Raw genomic sequence first — 25867 nt, 5'->3', positions numbered from 1 at the left:
TTGAGGTAGAGTCAACGTATAACTTTATATTTGTTCCAGGTGTATGGCATAATAATTTGATATTTAAATACAATGGTGATATGATCATCACAATAAGTCTAGCTAACATCTGTCACTGTATATAATTACAGAATCTTTTTCTTGTGATGAGAACTTTTAAGATCTACTTTCTTATCAACTTCCCAATATGTAATGTAGTATTATTAACTATAGTCATGATATTGTACATTACATCCCATGACTGATTTATTTCAGAATAAACCTCCCTTTAGGCAAGACGGTGGATGAATAGGGGACTCTTTTAACAGGTCCCCTGAATTTAGCTGGATATCAACCAAACCATTCTGAATATCCACAAAATCAAGCTGAGATATAAGAATATGCATCTGGGTCCCTACAAGCAGCAAAGCACCATCTGTCCCAAGGTAGGAAGGGAGAACTCATGAATCTGTGAACAGTTATCAGAAGAGAAGTCGAAGGGGGAGGGAGCCACCATAAGCTGGCCCCTGGGAAGTGACAAAACACTGGAGCACAATAGTGCCCTGTGCTGGGGGACTGGGTGATAACTTGCAGACTGGTAGCAACCAGGAAGGGCTTTATAACAGTGCTCAAACAGGATCCAGGAGCTGCAGGGGAATGTGCATGAACCCAGGATTGCTCGAGGTTTTAGAATCACAAAAGGCAGAAAAAAGCAGGGCCCCTGGGTAGACTGCTAACAAGGTTGCTGTGGGCGCACACTGCATGCAGAAAGCTGCAGTTTTCAGTGGAACTTACAGAAATGGAGACTGTGTTCTGGAGGGTTCAGAAAGAGCAGACTGTGATTTGGGACAGAGGTCTGGGTGCAGCCATTTTGTTCTGACCCTCAGAAAAGGCACAGAAAGTCTCCAGAGAACAAAGGCTCAAAAAAACAGTTTCCACAGAGCCCAGACAGTGTTGCCTGAGAAACAGCATGGCAGGCCCCTCCCCCAGAAGACAGGCTGGAAGAACAAGAGGACGACAACCCTATGGCCCCCATAAAACTATAAAACTCTAATGCCAGGGAAAAATAATATATTGAGCTCTAGGCATTGCCTCATGGCTTGGGTATTTTTCAGATACAACTTTTTTTCTTTTTATTCTTTCTTTTATGTTTTTTCTTTTTACCTTTTTCTCATTTCAACTAGATGTTTAATATAACATATTTCATAGTAGGTTTTTAACTTGTATTTTTTCACAGGTATATTTTTTATGTAGATAAATGTTTCAATGTAGACCTTTTTTTCTACCAGTTTTATTTTCCCTGTAACTCTGGGAATTTGTGTCCTCTAACAGACAGAGCAAAATACACCTAAGAAGAATGGAGATACCCTTCCTTGCCCACACGGAGAGATTATAGCCCCCATCACACTTCACCCCCCTGTTTTTACTTCCCTTTCTCTCAATTTTTAATTTTAAATTCTTCTTTAATTTTATAAATTTTATTCTTGAGTTTCATTTTGGCTTTGCTTTTTTCTGTAGTGGTTTCTGACAGCTCTGGATCTTCCTAAGGTGCATCTTTGCTGGGTTGTGGTCAATATTTTGAACTCTGTACATCCCCTCAACACCCCTCAACAGAATGAATAAAAGGAGGAACTCCCAACAAATAAAATAACCAGAGAGAGTGGTCTCTCCTGCAGACCTAATGTATCTCGATATAAGTAAGATGTCAGAGAGATTTCAAGGTAGCAATTATGAAGTCAATAGCCAGGTTTGAGAAAACTATGAGAGACAATATAGGCAGAAATGAGAGCTAATCAGGCCAAACTTAAAAATGCTATGAATGAGATGCAGATTAAACAGGATACTCTAACAGCTAGGGTAAAGGAGGCAGAAGAATGAATTAGTCATTTAGATGATAAATTGATAGAAAGGAAGGCAGCCAAGAAGGTATGGGATAAACAGCTAAAAACCCATGAGAACAGATTTAGAGAGATTAATGATGCCATGAAATGTTCCAATGTCAGAATTATTGGGATCCTTGAGGGAGTGGAGAGAGAGGACTAGAAGGTATATTTCAGCAAACCACAGCTGACAACTTCCCTAATCCAGGGAAGGAAATAAGAATTTGTGTCCAAGAGGCAGAGAAGAACCCTCCCTAGATCAATGAGAACAGACCAACATCCTGGCATACGATAGTAATACTTGCAAATCTTAGAACCAATGAAGCTATCCTGAGAGCTACCAGGGGGAAAAGATTTCTTACATACAGAGGGAGGAACATCAGAATAACTTCAGACCTGTCCACAGAGACCTGGCAAGCCAGAAAGGGCTAGCACAACATAATCAGGGTACTAAATGAGAACATGCAGCCAAGAATATTTTATCCAGAAAAGCTGTCATTCAGAACAGACAGAGAAAAAGAGCTTCCAGGACTGGCAGAAATTAAAAGAATATGCGAACACCAAACCAGCCCTGCAAAAAAATATTAAGGGGGATTCTATAAAAGAAGAAACACCTCAAGAGTAATATAGACCAGAAATTTACAGAGACAATCCATAGAAACAGGGATTGTACATACAATAGGATGGCAATAAATACATATATTTCAGTAGTTACTCTCAATGTGAATGGCCTAAATGTTCCTATGAAATGGTACAGAGTTGCAGATTGGATACAAAGACAGGACCCAGCCACAAGCTGTCCATAAGAGACACATTTTGAACCTAAAGATACCTCCAGGCTGAAAGTGAGGAGATGGAGAACCATTTTTCATGCCAATGGACCTCAAAAGGAAGCTGGGATAGCAATTCTCATATCAGACAAATTAGAATTTAAAGACTGTATTAAGAGATGCAGAGGGACACTATATCATACTTAAAAGTCTATCCAACAAGAAAATCTAACAATTGTAAATATCTATACCCTTAACTTGGGAGCAGCAAACTACATAAGCCAGCAGTTAACAAAAATAAAGAATCATATCGACAGTAATACATGAATAGTAAGAGATTTTAATACTCTACTCTCAGCATTGGGCAGATCATCTAAGCAGAAGATCAACAAAGAAACAAGAGCTTTGAATGATATGTTGGACCAGATGGACCTCATAGATATATACAGAACATTCCAACTGAAAACAACACAATACTCATTTTTCTTGAATGCACATGGAACTTTCTCCAGAATAGATCACATACTGGGTCACAGTATGTGGTCACAGTATTTGGTATTGGTCTCAGCCAATACCAAAAGATTGAGATTATTTCCTGCATGTTATCAGAGCACACTGCCTTAAAACTAAAACTCAATTACAAGAAAAAAAATGGAAAGGAATTCAAACACTTGGAAGTGAAAGAGCATCCTGCTAAAGAATGATTGGGTCAACCAGGAAATTCAAGAAGAACTTAAAAAATTCATGGAAACTTATGAGAATGAAAACACTTCAGTCCAAAATCTATGAGATACTGCAAAGGGGTTTCTAAGGGGGAAATACATAGCCATCCAAGTCTCTCTCAGAAAATTAGAAAAATCCCAAATGCACAAGCTAACCTTATACATAAAGGAGCTGGAGAAAGAACAGTAAATAAAACCTAAACCAAGAAGGAGAAGAGAAATAATAATTAGAGCAGAGATCAATGAAATAGAAACCAGAAAAACAGTAGAACAGATTAACAAAACTAGAAGCTCATTCTTTGAAAGAATTAGTAAGATTGATAAACCACTGGCCAGACTTGTCCAAAACAAAGGAGAAAGGACCCCAATTAACAAAATCATGAATAAAAGGTGAGAGATCATGACTAACCCCAAGGAAATAGAAACAATTCTTAGAAATTATTACTAGCAACTATATGCCAACAAATTAAGCAGCCTGAAAGAAATGCACGCCTTCCTAGAAACTTATAAACTACCAAAACTGGAACAGGAAGAAATAGGCAATCTGAATAGACCAATAGCCAATAATGAAATTGAAATAGTAATCAAAAACCTTTCAAAAAACATAAGTTCAGGGCCAGATTCCCTGCTTCCCATCAGAATTCTACCAAATATTTAAAGAAGAAGTAATACCTATTCTGCGGAAGCTGTTTCAAAAAATAGAAACAGAAGAAAAATTTCCAAACTCATTCTATGAGGCAGGCATTACCTTGATCCACAAATCAGGCAAAGACCCCATCAAAAAGGAGAATTACAGATCAGTAACCTTGAAGAACGTGGATGCCAAAATTCTCAACAAGATCCAATGTACATTAGATCCAATAAGATCCAACAGTCCATTAAAAGGATTATTCACCACAACCAAGTGGGATTTATTCCTAGTATGCAAGGGTGGTTCAACATTTGCAAATCAATCAATGTGAGAGAGCACATTAATAAAAGAAAATACAAGAATCACATGATCCTCTCATCTGATGCAGAAAAAGTAGTTGACAAAGTCCAAAATCTGTTCCTGATTAAAACTTTTCAGGGTATAGGGATAGAGGGAACACTCCTCAATATCATAAAAAACATCTATGAAAAGCCCACAGTGAATATCATTCTGAATGGGGAAAAGCTCTTAGCTTTTCCTTAAGGTCAGGAACGTGACAGAGATGCCCACTCTCACCACTATTGTTCAATATAGTGCTAGAAGTCTTAGCATCAGCAATCAGATAACAAAAATAAATAAAATCATCTAAAATGGCAAAGAAGTCAAACTCTTTCTTTGAAGATGACATACTTTATGTGGAAAACCCAACAGACCTCACCTCTAAATTATTAGATCTCATAAAGCAATTCAGCAATGTGGCAGAACATAAAATCAGTCCATAGAAATCAGTTTCTCTCCTATACACTAACAATGTAACTGTAGAAAGAGAAATTAGGGAATCTATTCCATTTACAACAGCATCAAAAACTATAAGATACTTTGAGATAAATCCAACCAAAGAGGTAAAGAATCTATACTCTAGAAACTACAGAACACTTATGAAAGAAATTGAAGATACAAAAAGATGAAAAACATTCTAGGCTCATGCATTGGAAGAACAAATGTTGTTAAAATGTCTATCTTGCCCAGAGCAATCTACACTTTTAATGCCATTCCCTTTAAAATACATTGGCATTTTTCAAGGAGCTGGAACAATTACAAAATTTGTGTGGAACCAGAAAAGACTCTGAATCACCAAGGAAATGTTGAAAAAGGAAAACAAAGCTGGGGGCATCACATTGTTTGACTTTAAGCTATGTTACAAAGCTGTGATCACCAAGACAGCATGGTACTGGCACAAGAACAGACACATAGGTCAATGGAACAGAATAGAGAGCCCAGAAATGGACCCTCAACTCTATGGTCAACTCATCTTTGACAAAGCAGGAAAAAATACCCAATGGAAAAAGGACAGTTTCTTCAATAAGTGGGGCTGGGAAAATTGGACAGCTATTCTCTCGACCATTCTCTTACACCATACACAAAGATAAACTCAAAATACACCATACACAAAGATAAACTCAAAATGCATGAGGGACCTCAACACAAGACAGGAATCCATCAAAATCCTAGAGGAGAACATAGGCAGTAACCTCTTCAACATCAACCATGGCAACTTCTTTCCAGACATGTCTCCAAAGGCAAGGGAAACAAAAGCAAAAATGAACTTTCAGGACTTCATCAAGACAAAAAAACTTCTGAACAGCAAAGGAAATAGTCAACAAAACTAAGAGATAATCCACAGAATGAGAGAAGATATTTGCAAATGCACTACAGATAAAGGGCTGATCCGAGATCTGCAAAGAACTACTCAAACTCAACACACACAAAACAGATAATCACATCAAAAAATGAGCAGAAGACATGAATAGACACTTCTCCAAAGAAGACATACAAATGGCTAACAGACACATGAAAAACACTCAACTTCACTAGCCATCAGGGAAACACAAACCGAAACCACAATGAGATACCACCTTTCTCCAGTTAGAATGGCAAAAATTAACAAAACAGGAAACAGCAAGTGTTGGCCAGGATGTGGAGAAAGGGGAATCTTCTTACACTGTTGGTGGGAATGCAAGCTGGTGCAGCCACTCTGGAAAACAGAATGGAGCTTCCTCCAGATGTTAAGAATAGAGCTACCCTACAACCCAGCACTACTAGGTATTTACCCCAAAGATACAGATGTAGTGAAAACAAAGGGCACTGCATCCCAATGTTCACAGAAGTAATGTCCACAATAGCCAAACTGCAGAAGGAGCCGAGATGCCCTTCAACAGATGAATAGATAAAAAGATATGGTACATATATACAATAGAATATTATTCAGTCATCAGAAAGGATGAATACCCACCATTTGCATCAACATGGATGGAACTGGGGGGATTATGCTAAGTGAAATAAGTCAAGCAGAGAAAGATAATTATCATATGGTTTCACCCATATATGGAACATAAGCAATAGCAGGAAGGACCATAGGGGAAGGGAGAGAAATCTGAAGGGAGAGAAACCAGAGAGGGAGACAAACCATGAGAGACTATGGACTCTAGGAAACAAACTGAGGGTTTCTGAGGGGAAGGGTTGTAGGGGATGGGGTGTGATGAGTATTAAGGAAGGAATGTGTTGTGATGAGCACTGGGCATTATTATGCAACTAATGAATCACTGAACACTACATCAAAAAGTAATGCTGTACTATACAGTGGCTAAAAAAATAACCCCCCTCTTATGCATTTCATCCAATCCTCACTTTGGCAACTACCAATCTGTTCTCTGTATCTATGAGTTTGGTGCTTGTTTTTTTTTTAAGATTCCACATATAAGTGAGATCATACGGTATTTGTCTTTCTGACTTACTTCACTTAGCAAAATGCCCTCCAGGTCCACTCATGTTGTTGCAAATGGCAAGATTTTATTTTTTATTGCTGAATAATATTCCATTATTATATACATCACATTTTCTTATCCATTCATCTGTCCATGGATACTTCAGTTGTTTCCATATCTTGACTATTGTAAATAACATGGTGGTGCAATTTGGTGCATAGATTTTTTTTAACTAGGTAAAATTTTATTATTAGATATGCACACATAAATTGGTGCATAGATTTTTTTTCAAATTAGTGTTTTCATTTTCTTTGGATAAGTACCCAGAAGTGTAGTCACATATTTATTTTTCCTTTTGTTTCCTTTGTTTATGGTATCAAATACAAAAATATCATAGCCAAGACAAATACCAAAATCTTACTGCTCATGTTATCTTCTAGGAGTTTTATGGTTTCAGGTCTTATGTTCAAGTCAGCAATCTATTTTTTTTTAAGATTTTTTTTATTTATTTATTTGACAGACAGAGATCACAAGTAGGCAGAGAGGCAGGCAGAGAGAGAGGAAGGGAATCAGGCTCCCTGCTGAGCAGAGAGCCCGATGCGGGACTTGATCCCAGGACCCTGAGATCATGACCTGAGCCGAAGGCAGCAGCTTAACCCACTGAGCCACCCAGGCGCCCTCAGCAATCTATTTTGAGTTAATTTTTTGTGAGTGGTGTAAAATAGTAGTCTGGTTTCATTATTTCACATGTGGTCATCCAGTTTTCCCAACACTGTTTATTGAAGAGACTGTCTTTTCCCCATTGTATATTCTTGGCTTTTTCATAAATTAATTGACCATATATGAATAGGTTTGTTTCTGGGTTCTATATTCTATTCCATTGACCTATGAGTCTGTTTTTCTGCCAGTAGCATACTGTTTTGATTACTGTAAGATTTGTAATATAGTTTGAAATCACGGAGCATGATGTCTCTCACTTCCTTTACCTTTCTGAAGATGTTTTGGCTATTTGGGGGTCTTTTACGGTTCCATACAAATTTTGGGATTACTTGTTCCTGTTCTGTGAAAAATGCCATTGAAATTTTGATGGAGATTGCATTAAATCTATAAATCTATAGATTTATGGATTGGGCAGTATGGACATTTTAACAATATTAATTTTTCCATTCCATGAGCACAAAATATTTTTCCATTTATTTGTTTCTTCTCCATTTTTATATTTTCTATCCCTTCATTGAAGTTCTCACTGTGTTCATCCATCCTTCTCCTGAGCTTGGTGAGTAGGTTTATGGCCATTATGTTGAACTTTTTAAAAAAAATTTTGTTTATTTATTTGAAAGAGAGAGAGAGCACAACATGAACAGAGGGAGGGCAGAAGAAGAAACAGACTCCCCACTGAGCAGGGAGCAAAACATGGGCCTCAATTCCAGGACCCCGGGATCAAGATCTGAGCTGACGGCAGATGCTTAACTGACTTAACCACCCAAGTACCCCTATTTTGAACTTTATCAGGTAAATAACCCTTCTATATTTCATTAAGTACTTTTTTCTGAGACGTTATCTTGTGTTTTTTGTTTTTGTTTTTGTTTTTTAATACTTGAATATTTTTATTATCTTCGGTTGGTAAAGGCCTTCTTTTTCTTCTTCTTTTTTTTAAAAGATTTTATATATATGTATATAATTTCTTTTCAGCGTAACAGAATTCATTGTTTTTGCACCACACACAGTGCTCCATGCAATACGTGCCCTCCTTAATACCCACCACCTGGCTCCCCCAAGCTCCCACCCCCCGCCCCTTCAAAACCCTCAGATTGTTTTTCAGAGTCCATAGTCTCTCATGGTTCACCTCCCCTTCCAATTTCCCTCAACTCCCTTCTCCTCTCCATCTCCCCATGTCCTCATGTTATTTGTTATGCTCCACAAATAAGTGAAACCATATGATACTTGACTCTCTCTGCTTGACTTATTTCACTCAGCATAATCTCTTCCAGTCCCATCCATGTTGCTACAAAAGTTGGATATTCATCCTTTCTGATGGAGGCATAATACTCCATAGTGTATATGGACCACATCTTCCTTACCCATTCGTCTGTTGAAGGGCATCCTTGTTCTTTCCACAGTTTGGCGACCATGGCCATTGCTGCTATAAACATTGGGGTACAGATGGCCCTTCTTTTCACTACATCTTTATCTTTGGGGTAAATACCCAGTAGTCTGCATTGATTTCTATCAATTAAATAGCTACCTCTCTCAGCCTAGAGGGTGTGGCCTTGTGTAGGGGCTGGACCTTATTATTCACTCCTGCCTTAACTCTTGGTTTTCTCTCAAATTTTTTGTGATTGTCTGAAGAGGCTATTTTATTTCTAGTGACTCCCAGTAATTGAGGGTGTCTCAAAACATGTCAGTGTCCCAAAGGGGAGGATTTCAATCAGCACCTAATTCAGGTGATTAGAAGCCAGATCCTTAAACAGCTTTTGAATTATGCAAATACATATAGTCTTGTGGGACTGCAGATATATGTCCCACTGGCCACCAGAGCTGGGAGACTTAGACTTGTTCCCTGTATGGCAGTTGCAAATATTGGTGTGCTAGTGAAGTGTGCAAGCTCCTTTTTGGGTGGTACTAACAACATGGAGCAAGTCAGAGGGAGAGTGTAAATGACACCCACTGGCTTTCATTCTCAGAGAGCATCTTAGTAGGCTCCTAGATGTGTGTTGAACCAGAAGCCTGCTCTTCAGGGTGAAACTCCTGGACAAACAAATAGGCCTCTTTTCAGCCTGCTGTTTTGTGTTCCCTGTTTATGGTAGTTGGCCAGGAACACTCTCTCCATTTGTTATAGTCCCATAGGACCCAGGAATGAAAGCCCTGCTGGCCAAAAGAGCTAGGCAATAAAGGGGGACCACCTGGGCAGCCACTGCAAACAGACAAACAAACAAACAAACAAAAAACCCCAGGCATACCAGATGCGTGTAAAATTTCCCCTCTTGGAGATACTGGCACTTTGGAGTGTGGCAGAGGGAGAGCACAAAGATGGTTTCTATCCTAGGTCTCTAAAAAGTATGACAGTGGACATTTAGATGTGTTTTTAATTAGAAGCTTGCCCTTCAGGCCATAATTATGAAGATATGCTAAAAGTTCTCTTCTACAGTAACACTGGATTCCTCAGATTGTTACCCCTTTCTGAACCCTGGGCATGGTAGCTAGGTAAAAAATCTTTCTCCACTGGTTATAGTTCTTGGGACCTACACTCACTGACCACTAGATCCATGTGATCTAGAGGTGTTCCTTGGGGACAGCTGCAAGAATTTGAATGCCTGATGAGGGCACAAGCTCCTTTTCAGGAGAAACTAATGAACTGGAGCAAGGTAGAGGGACCCAGAGTCTTCTAAAAAGAAACTCATACTTCAGTTTTTTCTTGTCCAGAACAGTTTGAGCACTATTTTGATGGGAGCATCTAAAAGCTGAAGTCTAAATCAGAGTTTCTTGACATTGATACTGTTGATATTTTGGACCAGATAGTTGTTTTGCACTCTCTTGTGCTTTATAGGAGGTTTAGTAGAATCCCAGAACTCTACTTACTACAAGCCCATAGCACACCCTCTCTCCCCAAGTTGTAACAATCAAAAATGTCTCCAGATATTGTCAAATGTTTCCTGTGGGTTGAGCAAAATCACCCTCAGTTAAGAACTACTGGTTTAGAAGCATGGTAGTATTGTAGTTAAGAATATGATTTTTTCAGGACGCCTGGGTGGCTCAGTTGGTTGGACGACTGCCTTCGGCTCAGGTCATGATCCCGGAGTCCCAGGATCGAGTCCCGCATTGGGCTCCCAGCTCCATGGGGAGTCTGCTTCTCCCTCTGACCTTCTCCTTGCTCATGCTCTCTCTCAATGTCTCTCTCTCAAATAAATAAATAAATAAAATCTTTAAAAAAAGAATATGATTTTTTCAGAATTATGTATGAATCAAGACTCTTTGCTTCCTGGCTGCATGACCTTGAGCAAATGACTTCATTTTTCTGAACCTCACTTTTCTCAGCTGTAAATGGGGACAATGAAGCCTAGTTTAGGGTTGTTATAAGGATTAAATGAGACCATGTACACAAACACTCAATACATTGTGGCAATAGTAATATGTTAATATTATCAACCATTATTAATTAACAAAGATTATAAGTCCCCAGGAAATAGTGAATAAGGAAGGGAGAAGGTTTCCTAAGGATAGACTCAACATATTTTTTTAAATTGCCTGTACTGTCATAACATAGTTCAGCTTTTCCCATTTGCTAGTAGACCTCACCAATTAAGAACCATTAAAGATGAGAGTCAAGTGTTTCTCTCCAAGAGTCATAACCATATCTGGAAAGCCAAGATACTGAGCTCTATACTATGTAAGCTGCATAATCTATTTTGGGGTAAGGGTCTCTGAGATTTCTATCTATGTGTAGGCACATAGCTTAACTCCACCCCTTCTCTAGAAGTCAAGTTCTCTAAGTATCAAGGAGATGAGAAGACTTACCGTAGAATTACACCAGAGACATCGGAAATCTTGAAGTCTTTGGTAACTGCCACAGTTCTCATGACATACTGCACACTGAGAACTAACAGATATGTTTCCTTCTACCCACTGATGAGGCATAGTCTTCTGAAAGTTAAAAAAAAGATAAGAGGTAAAAGTTAGAGATATAAGGAGAGAAAGGGCCAACTGGAGTAACTATACTACCCCATTGAGGACATTAAGTAACCTCAACAATGTTCTTCATGGTCCTGCCCTCCTCACTCCAATGCTAGCAAGTGATGACAGCTGGAAGTAGGGGGCTTTCATTCTTCTAGATTGGTTGGATTGTAAGCCTAGGGAGGAAGTCTACTTGGGTTGCATGGAGACAGGAAGAAGTCTTCCTTCCCCTGTGTATCCTGGCTAAAGGTGAGATGGGAAAGATTGGTTGTAGGCTGGTACTCACTACTTCATCAGCAGGCATGAAGAGGTCATCAGTGATAGACAAAGTATTCCATTTGCAGTCTTTGCTTGCTCTCAAAGCACATAATTTGTGAGACTTTACTTTGCACACTATGAAAAAAGGAAGAAAGAAGGTGGATGTGAATCTGGTGACAATCAAGATTCTAAGGCCCTTCCCTAAGCTTCTCTGAAAGTTAGAACTTAGATGCATCTAAATAGTTCTGACCCACCTCCAAAGGCCTATTTCTCCTATTATCTAGTTCCTTTTTATTCTTACTGGCTAAATTACCTACTATATGACTTGAATGGAAACTGATGGAAGAATGAGGTGATTTCTGTTATCCCAACTGTTGTAACCATGTTGTCCAATTCTCTCAGACCCAACCCTCCATTAATTCATGAGAATTTCCTCTCATGCCAGCTTCTTCCCATCTCTCTTCTTCATTCTGTTAAGTATTAGAATTAACCTTACATTAGAGTCAATGACCTAGTATGAATCAATGACACTAAAGCCACATGAGCCCTTTCACCCCTATCTCCACCCACTGGGCTTCATTTCCTAAAGTAATCAGAGAGATACCTTCACAGACGATAACATTTCTAGATAAGGCAGGAATGCTCTCCCGACAGACATTGCAGTGCTGAGTCCGGGAGCTGTGACTGAAGTACCAATAGTGCATTCCAGTAAGAAAAGGGTTGTTTTCTGCTGCAGGTATCTAAAATAAATCAAAGAGAAGAGAGAATAGAGAGTTAATTACAGAGACATATTAGGGAAGGACAGAAAATTTGCTTCTAAGTCTAAAATGGCCAGGTAAGTGTCAGAGCATGTGAAGAGGAAGACTAAATATTGGAGCCAATATCTAATAAATCTCCCACCTCCATTTTTTTCCAGTGGTTTTGGAAAGGGAGAAAGAACAGGAAGGTAGATCTTGCCACTGGAGTGGAAGACAGGAGCAATGATCTCTGTACTGCTTGGCCAAACCACTGTATTGATTTAGTCTAAGCAAAATTAGTTCTGCTAGACTTGGCCTTGGTTCTCTTTTAGTAGTCAGCTAAAGGAGGTGGTCAGTTGGAAATATAGTGATAATCCAAGTCATCTGGCCAGGAAAGAAAGGGAGGAGGCAGGAAATCTCTGACTTTGTGCTAATGAATGCTTTAACTATCTCCTGGAGATATACATTCCCTTTCCTGGACTTACTGTTGCCAGGTAAGCAGAGTAGTGCATTACCTGCACAACAGTTTCATCTCAGGGGTTTCTTGTTGCAACATTTCTTTTTTCCTGAATGCTATACTATGACTACCGATAGCAGTTTCCTGGTTAATAAATTTAATTCATTCAAAATTCATTAAACAAATATTTACTGAGTAACTACTATGTGCTTAGCACCTTTCAAGGGATTGGAGCTATATATGAAAAAGACAAAGTCCTTGCCTTCATGAAATGATATCCTGTTTGGTGCCCTATTTCATGAATTCATGAATTTGACATTTACTGTTAACCTACCTGTAAATGTTGCTTTTGTTTATCACAGCCTAACTTTTCATGACTGTGGGGAAAGCAGTTTGGGGTTGAAAGGAGAAAGGAAGTGGTGGGCACCAAAAGCACCCAAGTTTGTTCTGTGTGTGCATTCCATGGGACTATTTCAATTTTTCTCTAATTCCTGTGAATGTCTGATTTTTTTTTCCTTTCTGCTTTCCTCTCAAGTGTAGACATAGGTGTACACATTTAGCTTTTTATTCTTGGCAATAAGTAATGGGTTATATTTATAAAATATAATGGATAGGGTGCATAAAGGCACAACAAGACTTTAGAAAGAACTATATATTCTCCCTGATGCCAGCCAATAGTGGTCCATTATAGAGAGAGAGAGAGAGCTGTTGAGCGTTCTAGCACATTAAGTATTCAGCCTTGATCAATTTACAGGAATTAGCCATCTAAACTTTAGCCGACATATGGCACTCTCTTTTCCATCCTTACCCCTTCTGGCATGCTAGCTATGTGCTAAACTGCAGCTGGATTGACCAGGAAGCTTCCAGAAAGAAAAGCTACTTTGATGAGCTGAAAGCTCACCTGATCTGGGATCACTTTCCGACTGCAATGTTTCTTTCATGCTTAGACTCTGACAAAGCCCCAAGAAAATCAGAGTAGATGGTGAAGAGTCCTGAGGAAGTTGACATAGTCTTGGCTTTGGCAGTCTGAGCTCCCAGCACCTTTCTACTTCCCAAATCACTAAATTATAACTCTACAAATATGTTCCTTCTTTCCTTCCAACCTCCTTCCCTCTTCCAATAGTTACTAAGAGCCAACTTTGTGTCACTGATGAAGCTAGATACTGGAGATGTAGAGATAAATGATCCAAAGTTCTTGCCTCTAGGGAGCTCATAGTCTAGCGGAGGAGAAAACTTCTTAAGCAGATCATTTCATTACAGAGTGACAAATGTTCTCTCCTAGCATGTGCAAGTTTCAGTCCATTCCAGAACTATTAAGCAAAAAGTCACCAGAATTTGAAGATTTGGAAAAATTATTAGCCTACATATATTGCAAAACATGAGAAAATGTGCTCTGGAGAGAGCCTAAGAGTGTGGCTAGATAAATTTTGCTGGAGGGATTAGATGTGTGACACGCAGATCCAATAAACTATCTCAGCAGAAAATTGCCAGCTTGAACTAAAGGGTCAGACATGGGACCAAATGAAGACTGTTAGACTTTGAGGATTCTACAGGCAGAAAACAGGCTGATTAAGTTACTTGGCTGTGAACATGTATTATTCTTCAACAAAATGGAAGAATTCTTTGACAAAATGGAAGAATGACTCTAAGGGGTCTCAAAGGTCAGCAGGGATGCTGAGGGTGGTTCAGAAGCCAGAGAGTGGTGGCCTGGAGGTGAGGCCACTGTATTCCTGGATCCACTTCCTTGGTTAGAGTTGGGAGCTCCCAACCCTGTGAACTTGAGAGAATAGGGCCAGAAGAAAGAATATCAAGCCACCAGAGAATTATTCTGAGGTCTGGAAACCTAATAGAATTTGCTCTATGGGTTGTCAGTTTGCTTTAGTTCAGCAACCCTGGGAATACCCTTGTATTCCTTCCATTTCTTCTCTTTCAGAAGGGGAATGTCTATACTATGCCTGTCACAACATTGTATTTTGCAGGCAGAAAATTTGTTTTCTAGGTTTTACAAGTCCACGAATAGAGATAAGCTTTTACCCAAGATGGGTCATACAAAAAATCTCATCCATTCTTGGTTTAGATTATTTAGAAGGTAAGATTTTGAGCTAAGAATTAATGTGTTTTGCATGTAGGAAGGCTGTGAGTTTTGTGGGTGTGGGCATAGGATAGACTGTTTTTCCCCCAAATATGTTCAAGTCCTATTCCCCAGAACCTGTGAATGTGACCTTATTTGAAAATAAGGTCTTTGCAGATAGAGTCAATTTAAAAAGAGGTCATACTGAATTAGACCACACATAGCCCTAATCCAATGACTGGTGTCCTTATCATAAGAGGAAATTTTGGACACAGCTACACACAGAGAGAAGAACACCATGTGAAGATACAGAGCATGTAGACACAGAGGCAACAACCATGTGATTATGGAGCCAGGGATTGGAATAATATGTTCAACAAGTCAAGGAATGTACACAAACACCAGAAGCTAAGAAGAGGCAAAGAAGGATCCTCTCCTAGAGGCTTCAGAGAGAGCATGGTTCCGCTGACACCTTGATTTTGGATTTCTTGATTCCAGAACTGTGAGAGAATAAGTTTCTGTTGTTTTAATTCACACAGTTTAGGGTAATTTGCTGTGGAAATCCTAGGAAACTAATACAGCATATCATTATAGGTTTTTCTAATAGTTGACACAGATTAAAAATCCATTTTGAAGACAGATGAAAAACTGGCATGTATACAAACCACTGATCTCTGAATTCTAAGGAAGACAGTTTAACTTAAGGCTTTCAGTGTGTGGTTGTTGGGTTTTGTGTTTTATTTTTATCCCCTCTAAAATATTTAGGTGAATACATTCATACAAAGACCATCAATCCAACCACACTCTTTGTTGTTTTAGGGCAGTTAAGACTATTTCCTCAATCTCCTGAATCCCTCTCAGCACAATCCAAAACCCAGATAGGTACAGTAATTATTTTTCTATTAGTTTAAGAAGGTCTTGTTAGTCTAGGCATTTTGTAAACTCTACAGCACTATCCAAATGTGAGAACTTAATAGCATTAAGTATCTGCAAAGTGCATGAGTCTCAGATGAAACATCCCATAAGGCACAAAATCTTCTAAAGATCCATTTCCTTAAAGGAATCTTGTTTGGGATGGCTTATGTGATGAAAGGCTATGTTTAGACATAACAAAATCACTGGTTTTGCTGCAACTTAAACTCAACAGCTTTGATACATCAAGGTTTAGTAACTACAAAATGTTAGGGCCTGCTGGGTTGGCCATTGGTAAGGTAACCATAGCATCCAAATCATGACACTTTAACAGTGAAACGGGGAAGTTATTAGTAATTATCCTAGGACAACAAGTGTAAAATGTGTTCATCCTGAGCAAATCATTAGCCATGAAAACACTATGCATGAGCTAGAGAATCATTTGGCCAACGTGAATCTATATGATGCCCTACACAATCTAGTTGTCTGGCTTAATGTCACTAGTTGTGTGTTAGACTACTACATAATCACAAGTGGTGGGGACTAGAAGAGAGAATGAAAATAATTAATTAGTCGGAATTTACGATGTTCTTCCAGGAGCATGGATTAGGAGTTAGGAGATCTGAAATCTCAATTCTGCAATAATAAATTGTGACTTCAGGCAAAGCAACTGAACTCTTCTGAGTTTCAACTTTCTCATCTGCTTAATTAAATCCTAGCATCATAAACTTTCTCAAATTGAAAAGAATGTTAGATTTCATCTAGTCTATCCACCAGAAAGAAACTAATTTTCTTTTTAAAGTGAACTATAAAAATTGAGGTGCATTTGACAATTAAAATTTATATATATTTAATTTAATTTGATGATCTGATATACATATATATGTACACACATACAGTGAAATAATTTCCCCAAATCAAATTAATCAATATATTTATCACCTCAGATAGTTACCTCTTTCTTTCCTTCTGTGTGTGAGAACACTCAAGATATTCCTTCTTAGCAAATTTTAATATACAATGAACGATTATTACTTATAGGCACATTGTTGTACATTAGAACTCCAGAACTTATTCAACTCATTCATCATTCAGTGTAACTGAAACTCTATATCCCTTAACCAACATCTCCTCATTTCCTCCTCTCCTAGCACTTGGTAACCACCACTTACTCTCTGCTTCTATAAGTTTGACTATTTCATTATTTTAAGATTTTATTTCTTTGAGAGAGAGAGGGATTGAGAGAACTTAAGTGGGGGAGAAGGACAGAAAGACAGGGAGAAGCAGAATCCCCAGGGAGCAAGGAGACTAATGCAGGGCTCCATACCAGGACCCCAGGATCATGACCTGAGCCAAAGGCAGACCTTAACCAACTGAGCCACCCAAGCATTTGACTATTTAAGATTCCACATATAAGTGAGTTCATGCACTATTTGTCTTTCTGTGTCTAGCTTATTTAGTTTAACATAATGTCCTCCAAGTTCATCCATGTTGTTTCAACCAGCAGAATTTCCCCCTTTTTATTTTTTTTAAGACTTATTACTTATTTTATTTTTTTAACATCTTAATTTAATTTTTTTAGTGTTCTAAGATTCACTGTTTATGCAACACACCCACTGCTCCATGCAATACGTGCCCTCTTTAATACTCATCACCAGACTCACCCATCCCCTCACCCCCTCCCCTCTAAAACCCTCTGTTTGTTTCTCAGAGTCCACAGTCTCTCATACTTCATCTCCCACTCTGATTTCCCCCAACCCACTTTTCCTTTCCTTCTAATGTCCTCCATGTTATTCCTTATGCTCCACAAGTAAGTGAAACCATATGATAATTGGCTTTCTCTGCTTGACTTATTTCACTCAGCATAATCTCCTCCAGTCCCGTCCATGTTGATACTGCTATGAACATTGGGGTACAGATGATCCTTCTTTTCACTACATCTGTATCTTTGGGGTAAATACCCAGTAGTGCAATTGCAGGGTCATAGGGTAGCTCTATTTCTAATTTCTTAAGGAACCTCCACACTGTTTTCCAAAGCAGCTGCACCAACTTGCATTCCCACAAACAGTGTAAGAGGGTTCCCCTTTCTCCACATCCTCTCCAACTCTTGTTTACTGCCTTGTTGATTTTGGCCATTCTAACTGGTGTGAGGTGGTATCTCAATGTGGTCAGAACCACATTGATTCAACTCAGATTTGAATCTCCCTGATTGCTAAGGATGATGAACATTTTTTCATGTGTATGTTAGCCATTTGTATGTCTTCTTTGGAGAAGTGTCTGTTCATGTCTTCTGCCCTTTTCTTGATGTGATTATCTGTTTTTTGACTGCTGAGTTTGAGGACTTCTTTATAGATCTTGGATATCAGCCCTTTGTCTGTAGTGTCATTTGGGAATATCTTCTCCCATTCTGTGGGTTGCCTCTTTGTTTTGTTGACTGCTTCCTTTGCTGTGCAGAAGCTTTTGATCTTGATGAAGTCCCAAAGTTCATTTTTGCTTTTTGTTTCCTTTGCCTTTGGAGACGTGTCTTGAAAGAAGTTGCCGTGGCCCATGTCGAAGAGGTTGTTGCCTATGTTCTCCTCTAGGACTTTGATAGATTTCTGCCTCATGTTGAGGTCTTTCATCCATTTTGAGTTTATCTTTGTGTGTGGTTTAAGAGAATGGTTGAGTTTCATTCTTCTATACACAGCTGTCCAATTTTCCGAGCACCATTTATTGAAGATACTGTCTTTTTTCCAGTGGATATTTTTTCCTGCTTTGTTGAAGATTATTTGACCATAGAGTTGAGGGCCCATATCTGGGCTCTCTACTCTGCTCCACTGGTCCATGTGTCTGTTTTTGTGCCAGTACCATGCTGTCTTGGTGATCACAGATTTGTAGTAAAGCTTGAAATCAGGCAATGTGATGCTCCCAGTTTTGTTTTTCCTTTTCAACATTTCCTTTGTGATTTGGGGTCTTTTCTGGTTCTAACCAAATTTTAAGATTGTTTGTTCCAGCACTTTGAAAAATGCCAGTAGAATTTTGATTGGGATGGCATTGAAAGTATGGATTGCTTTGGGCAGCACAGACATTTTAACAATGTTTATTCTTCTGATCCATAAGCATGGAATGCTTTTCCATCTTTTTGTGTCTTTTTCAATTTATTTCATGAGTGTTCTATATTTCCTCGAGTACAGGTTTATTCCAAGGTATCTTATGGTTCTTGGTGCTATAGTAAATGGAATTGATTCTCTAATTTCCCTTTCTATAGTTTCACTGTTAGTGTATAAGAAAGCAACTCATTTCTGTGCATTGATTTTGTATCCTGCCACATTACTGAATTGTATTAGTTCTAGTAGTTTGGGGAGTGGAGTCTTTTGGGTTTTCCATATAAAGTATCATGTCATCTGCGAAGAGAGAGAGTTTGACTTCTTCTTTGCCAATTTGAATATCTTTTATTTCTTTTTGTTATCTGCTTGCTGTTGCTAGGACTTCATCATCATTAGCCATCAGGGAAATTCAAATCAAAACCACTTTGAGATACTACCTTACCATTAAGAATGGCCAAAATTTACAGGATAGGGAACAAAAAGTGTTGGAGAGGATGTGGAGAAAGGGGAACCTTTCAAATGCTTTTTCTGCATCTTTTGAGATGATCATGTGTTTTTTTCCCTTTTCTTTTGTTAATGTATTATATCAGAATGATCAATTTATGTTGAATCATTCATGTATTTCTGGGATAAATCCCTCTTGTTTATAATGTATGATCTTTTTAGTGTACTACTGAATTCATTATTTTGCTAGTATTTTCCTAGGAATTTTTGCATTCATGTTCATCAGGGATACTGGCCTGTGGTTTTCTTTTCTTGTAATGTCTTTACCTGGTTTTGGTGTTAGTATCTGGTTTAATATCTAAACCTTGGAAGAATTTAGAAAGGATTGGCATTAATTTTTCTTTGAATGATAGAATTCACGCATGAAGCCATTAAGTCCTGGGCTTTTCTTTTTTTGTTCCTGGGCTTTTTTTCATTGGGAGAATGGTGATTACTCATTCAAGCTCCTTATTTGTTATTGGTCTATTCAGGTTTTCTATTTCTTCCTGATTCAGTTTTAGTAGTTTATATGTTTCTAGGCATTTACATATTTTTAAGGTTATCTAGTTTGTTTAAAATAGCTTCTTGTGATCCTTTTTATTTATGAGGCATCTGTTGTAATGTCTATTCTTTCATTTCTGACTTTATTTATTTGAATCCTCTCCCTTTTTTCCTTAGTTTTAGTAGTTTGTATGCTTCTAGGCATTTACCCATACTGTATGGGTATTTTTTTAAAATAAAAAAATCATGAGCCAAAAGTGAAAAGATGAAAACAGATATTTCATGAAATTAGTAATCAAAAGAAAGCAGGGATAGCTATACTTATATCAGACAAAATAGATTTTAAGACTAAAACTGTTTTTAGAGACAAAGAAGGGCATTATATAATGATAAAAGCATCAATTCAAGAGGAAAATATAACAATTATAAAAATATATGTACCCAACATCAGAGTACCTAAATATATAAAGCAATTAATGACAGATCTGGAAGCAGAAATTGACATCAATACAATAATTGTAGGGAACTACAATACTGTACAGTATATAGTATTTATTTAAATTCAATTATCCAACATAGAGTACATCATTAGTTTTTTTTTTAAGATTTTTAATTTATTTATTCGACAGACGGAGATCACAAGTAGGCAGAGAGGCAGGCAGAGAGAGAGGGGGAAGCAGGCTCCCCACTGAGCAGAGAGCCCAATGCGGGGCTTGATCCCAGGACCCTGAGATCATGACCTGAGCCGAAGGCAGAGGCTTAACCCACTGAGCCACCCAGGCGCCCCACATCATTAGTTTTTGATGTAGTGGTCAATGATTTATTAGTTGTATATAACACTCAGTGCTCATCACATCATGTACCTCCTTAACGCCCATCTAAAGCGAGTCTCCTGTAGACAGCATATTTCTGGATCTTATTTCTTACACATTCAGCCAGTACATGTCTTTTTTAAAGGTTTTTATTTAAATTCCAGTTAGTTAACATACAGTGTAATATTAATTTCAGGTGTACAATATAGTGATTCAGCACTTCCATACAACACTCGGGGCTCATCACAGGTGTACTCCTTAATACCTACTATTTAACCCATCCTCTCACTCACTTCTCCACTGGTAGCCATCAGTTTGTTCTCTATAGTTAAGAGTCTGTTTCTTAATTTGCCTCTCTCTCTCTTTTTTTCCCCAGTGCTCATTTATTTTGTTTCTTAAATTACACGTGAGTGAAATCATATGCTGTTTGTCTCTCTGATTGACTTATGGGGAATTCCCCTGCACTGTTGGTAGAAATACAAACTTGTGCAGTCACTCTGCAAAAGAGCATAGAGATTCCTCAAAAAAGTTAAAGTAGAACTACCCTATGATATAGCAATTGCCCTACTAGGTATTTACCCAAAGAATACAAAAATACTAATTCAAAGAGGTACATGCACCCCAATGCATTACCTACAATAGCCAAGATATGGAAACAGCTCATGTCCATGGACTGATGAATGGATAAAGAAGAAATGGTATATATCTATATCTATATCTATAACCTATATCTCAGCCATAAAAAAGAATGAAATCTTGCTATTTGCAACAGCATGGATGGAGCTAGAGTATTACACTCCATGTTTTTTGATTGCTGAAGTTAATCCATTTATATTTAAAGTAATTATTGATGAGTGAAGATTCACTATTACTATTTTAGTACTTGCTTTCTGTATGTCTTTCAGTGGTTTTTACCCTGTCTTATTCTCTTGTTGTCTTTCTTTATTATTAATGATTATTTTTCATAGTGATTTGTTTTGGTTTTCTTTAATATTTTGTATATCTATTATAGCTGTTTTTTGGGGGGGGTGGCACAAGGCTTGTATAAAATATTTAGCCTTATAACCTTTATTTTGAGTTGTTAACAATTTAACTTCAATAACATATAAAAACATTACACTGTTACTCCCCCCCCACACATACATTTTGTGTTCTTGTAGGCAGAGTTTCCTTATTTTCATATTGTGTATCCATTAACAAAGCATTTAGGGTTATAGTATTTTATCCACTACATAAATTAATGCATAAATTATCAGTGTTATATTAATCCTTATACATCTATATATTTACATTTACTTGTGAGATTTATGCTTTCATAATGTTTAGTGTGTTTTTACTTAAATTTGAAGAACTCTTCCAAACATTTCTTGTAAGGCAGGTCTAATGGTGACAAATTCCTTCAGTTTTTGTTTGCTTGGGAAAGATTTTATCTCTTCTTCATTTTATTTTATTTTTTAAAAGATTTATTTATTTATTTGAGAGAGTGAGACAGTGGGCAAGTGAGCATGGGGGAAGGGACAGAGGGAAAGGTAGAGAAAATCCCAAGCAGACTCCATGTGAAGCATGGGGCCTAACAAAGGTCTCAATCCCAGGACCCTGAGATCATGACCTGAGCCAAAACCAAGAGTCAGATGCTTAATGACTCCTCCACCTAGGTACCCCTCTCCTTTGTTTTAAAGGATAATTTTACCAGGCATAGCATTCCCACAGGTTTTTTTTTTTTTTCTTTCAGTACTTTGATTACATCATCTTACTTACTTTGTGGCCAAGATATCTGTTGAGAAAACTGTTTATAGTCCTCTTAGGGTTCTCTTATATTTGATGGGTTACTTTTCTCTTGCTGCTTTTGAATTTTTTTGTTGTTGTTCTTGACTTTTAACAGTTCAATTATGTCTTGGTGTAGTTGTATTTGGGCTGATCTTGTTTGAAGATTTTTGAGCTTCATCAATCTGGATTTCCATCTTCCTCCCAAGATTTGGGGAGTTTTCAAAACATTATTTCTTTAAATAGCTTTCTGCCCCTTTCTCTTCTTCTTGGACTCCCATAATGCATATATTTGTTTGCTTTTCTCCATGCTTTTTCATTCTTTTTTCTTCTCTGACTGATTTAAAATGAGCTATTTGTAGAATCTTTCTTCCGCTTGATCAAATCTACAATTGAAGTTACCTGTTGCATTTTTCATTCCATTTATTGTATTCTTCAGCACCAGAAATTTGTTTGGCTCTTCTTAAAATGATTTCTATCTTTCTGTTGAACTTCTAATTTTGTTCATGTATTGTTTTCCTGGTTTTTCTGAATGGTTCATCTGTGCTCTCTTGTAGCTCACTGAACTTCCTTAAATCACTTATTTTGAACTCTCTTTCAGGAAGTCCATAGATCTCTATTTCTTTGATGTCAATTACTGGAAAATTATTGTTAATTCTTTGATGTTGTTCTGTTTTCTTGATTTTTTAAATTGTTTTTGGTACACTTGTGTTGATGTTTTCACATGTGATGGAGCAGTCACCTCTTCCAGACTCCACAGAGTCATTTTGGGATAAAGACTTTTACTTATAGTTGGGTGTGAGTGTATAATTTGGGTTGGATACATCAGCTCTGGCTCTATGGTGTACAGCAGCAATTCCTGCTTCAGGGAGGGCACAGCAGCAAAGTTTCTGTGGAGCTCCATCAGCTGAGGCCAGGGTTGGCAAAAACTGCAGGAGACCTCATTGGCCAAGGCTGTGGGCTTCCATATGGGTGGTAAGGGCTGTTGGGCTCCTTGGTGGTGAGGGCTGCTTGGTACTCCTGTTCTCCTTTTCCTCCACAAGGGAAGTCATTGCCAAGAGGATCCCTCTTATTGCTAGGTCCAGTGGGTAGGCACACATGTGGCTGTGGTACTAGGATCAGGGGCACAAACACATTTTCAATGACAATTATGTTAATGTCTTGGGTGTGGGGACCTACATAGTCACCATGGCACTGGGATTGGAGTTCAGGGTCAACCAGAAAAACTGTAGTATCTGGGACTGGGGCAAAGATACTTTTATCACAGTGCCTTGGTGTGTGAGGCATGAGTGTGCGCTGAGGAGCCATGGATCTGGGGTCCAGGATGTGTGCATGGCTACAGGAAGGGAGGTTGTGACTCTGGTTTGGGGGCAGAATGTAGTGGTGGGTGGCAGATTTGATGGGGTACATACGGTGGCACTTTCCCAGTGGGGGCACAATGGTGGCAGATTTTTCAGGGAGGTTGCTATAGCAGCTATGGGGGGTGTGTCCACAGCAACATGGGGGCCGGGCAGCTGTGATTTATTTGATTTAGCATCAATGAAGTCTGTAGAGCATCTCCATGGTGAAAGCTGCATGTGTCCACAGCATTGATGAAGACTGTTGGAATCCTCCAGGTCTCCTTTTCCCTTATGGAGGGAGGTCAGGCTGAGGGGATGATTTTTGGCCCCAAGCTCTGCCGATTGGAGGATGGGACAATGCAAATAAACTGCTTACTATGTTCTTCTACATGGCCATGCTTCATAGAGTTTCTGAAACTTCTTCATTATATTCTGGAGCTCTCTCAGAGGTATTCTAGCTGGCATGTAATTGTTTATTTGTTGTTTTTGATGTTTTTGTAAAAGTGAATGAGCATTGGGACCTCAACCATCTTGCCAATGTTATTATGAAAAATTAATTTTATATATAACATTCTCAGAAGCTGTTGCTTAAATAATTTGCCTTTAATGTTACCAATAACAGGTAGCTTTCTACTTCAAGAGGCATTCTTGTAACACACACTGAATGTTAAGAAAGTTATTCTACTAGGCCAAAGACTACAAAAACTTTCTAAAATTTATACCTTTAAGAACACTGAATGGACTCTTTAAAATATTTTTCTCTTATTTACTTAAGTCATCTCTATACCCAACATGGGGCTTTAACTCATGACCTGGAAATCAAGACCTGAGCTGAGGTCAAGAGTTGGACACTTAACTGACTGAGCCACCCAGGTGCTTCAGAAAGGACTCTTTTGTAGGAAACTTAGTTCCCCATCTTTGGAAGCTTTTAAATAAAGGCTCCATGACTTGATCTAAAGATGTTTTAGAATCAAGAATCTGGAGTCTAGATAATTTTTAAGGTCTATTCCTATTCCCATAGTCAATGGATGCATGACAATTCATCAGAAAGAGCTAACCTTTTAATCTAGTTTTCTAAGTAGCTCTTTATTTCCCATTTTCTTCTTCCTATTCTTTATTTAAGTCTCAGAGGCTCAAACCTTTTATCTGCTTAAGACTCTTTTCTCTCCTTTACTTTTTTTATATATTTAGATTTTCCCCACCTCCTTCTCAGTATCCACTATTTGTCCTCCCTTTCTATCTTCATTCTGGAGCTTAACATTGTCTTGTCTGAATTAATTTCTAGCTTCCTCTATCCCTTTGATAAACTCTCTTTCTTTTCCAATCCATCTTTAAACTGAACTGAATATATTGCTCTTCTTCACCACTCTTTATCCTGCCATTGATAATCCTGTACAATCGAGCTCAGGCAACCTCTCTAGACATTTCTTAAACTAACTTTCCCAAACTCTTCTGGTCAAATGGAGTTCCCCTTTTACTCTATTATAAGTTTCTCTTTTTATGTTAGTCAGCTTTTGCTTAAACTAATTCCCCTGTTTAGGACTTTTCCCTACCCCTAATTCCCTGTCACCGATAAAATCCTGTTTACCTTTCAAGGTCACTCTCAAATCTATCCTCTATTAACTCTTCCCAGAGAACTCTATCCCATACTTTTCTCTCCTGAACTCCTATACCACTTTATTGTCTATTTTATTCATCTGGCAATCAATCATGCACTGTCTTGTAACATGTCTGAAAACTATTATTTATCTCAAATGCTGTCATTTAACTGTTTCTTTTGTTTATATCTTGTCTTCCCAACTACCTAAAAAGCTCACTGGGGCCAGAAGCCAAAGCCACACCTTCTTTTCAACTCTCTATGGAACAGAACTGGGGGCCTAGTAAGGTGTTATTCCTTAATGTGCACTGCCTATTTTATAGTAGGTTATCCAATTACTTTATAGTGACTTTAATAGACCACTAAGTCTATAACTAAGCTTCCTTCACCTGTATCAGGCATTGGTCATGACAGAGAATAGAAGAGACCAT

At 38.2% G+C, this 25867-nt stretch overlaps 1 protein-coding gene across 1 annotated transcript in view; it reads right to left on the bottom strand.

Moving 5' to 3' along the window:
* DGKK (diacylglycerol kinase kappa) overlaps window positions 1–25867 on the bottom strand; it is a 166875-nt gene that overhangs the window by 80410 nt on the left and 60598 nt on the right. Inside the window, exons 5-7 of the mRNA XM_047715124.1 lie at window positions 12281–12416; window positions 11705–11811; window positions 11263–11385 (exon numbers count right to left, since the gene is read on the bottom strand). Coding sequence (XP_047571080.1) covers window positions 11263–11385; window positions 11705–11811; window positions 12281–12416 — 366 coding nt within the window. The remainder of the gene's footprint in view (window positions 1–11262; window positions 11386–11704; window positions 11812–12280; window positions 12417–25867) is intronic.

The sequence above is a fragment of the Lutra lutra genome, chromosome X (assembly GCF_902655055.1).
Source record: "Lutra lutra chromosome X, mLutLut1.2, whole genome shotgun sequence".
NCBI lineage: Eukaryota > Metazoa > Chordata > Mammalia > Carnivora > Mustelidae > Lutra > Lutra lutra.
This window is presented reverse-complemented; position numbering and strand designations above follow the sequence as displayed.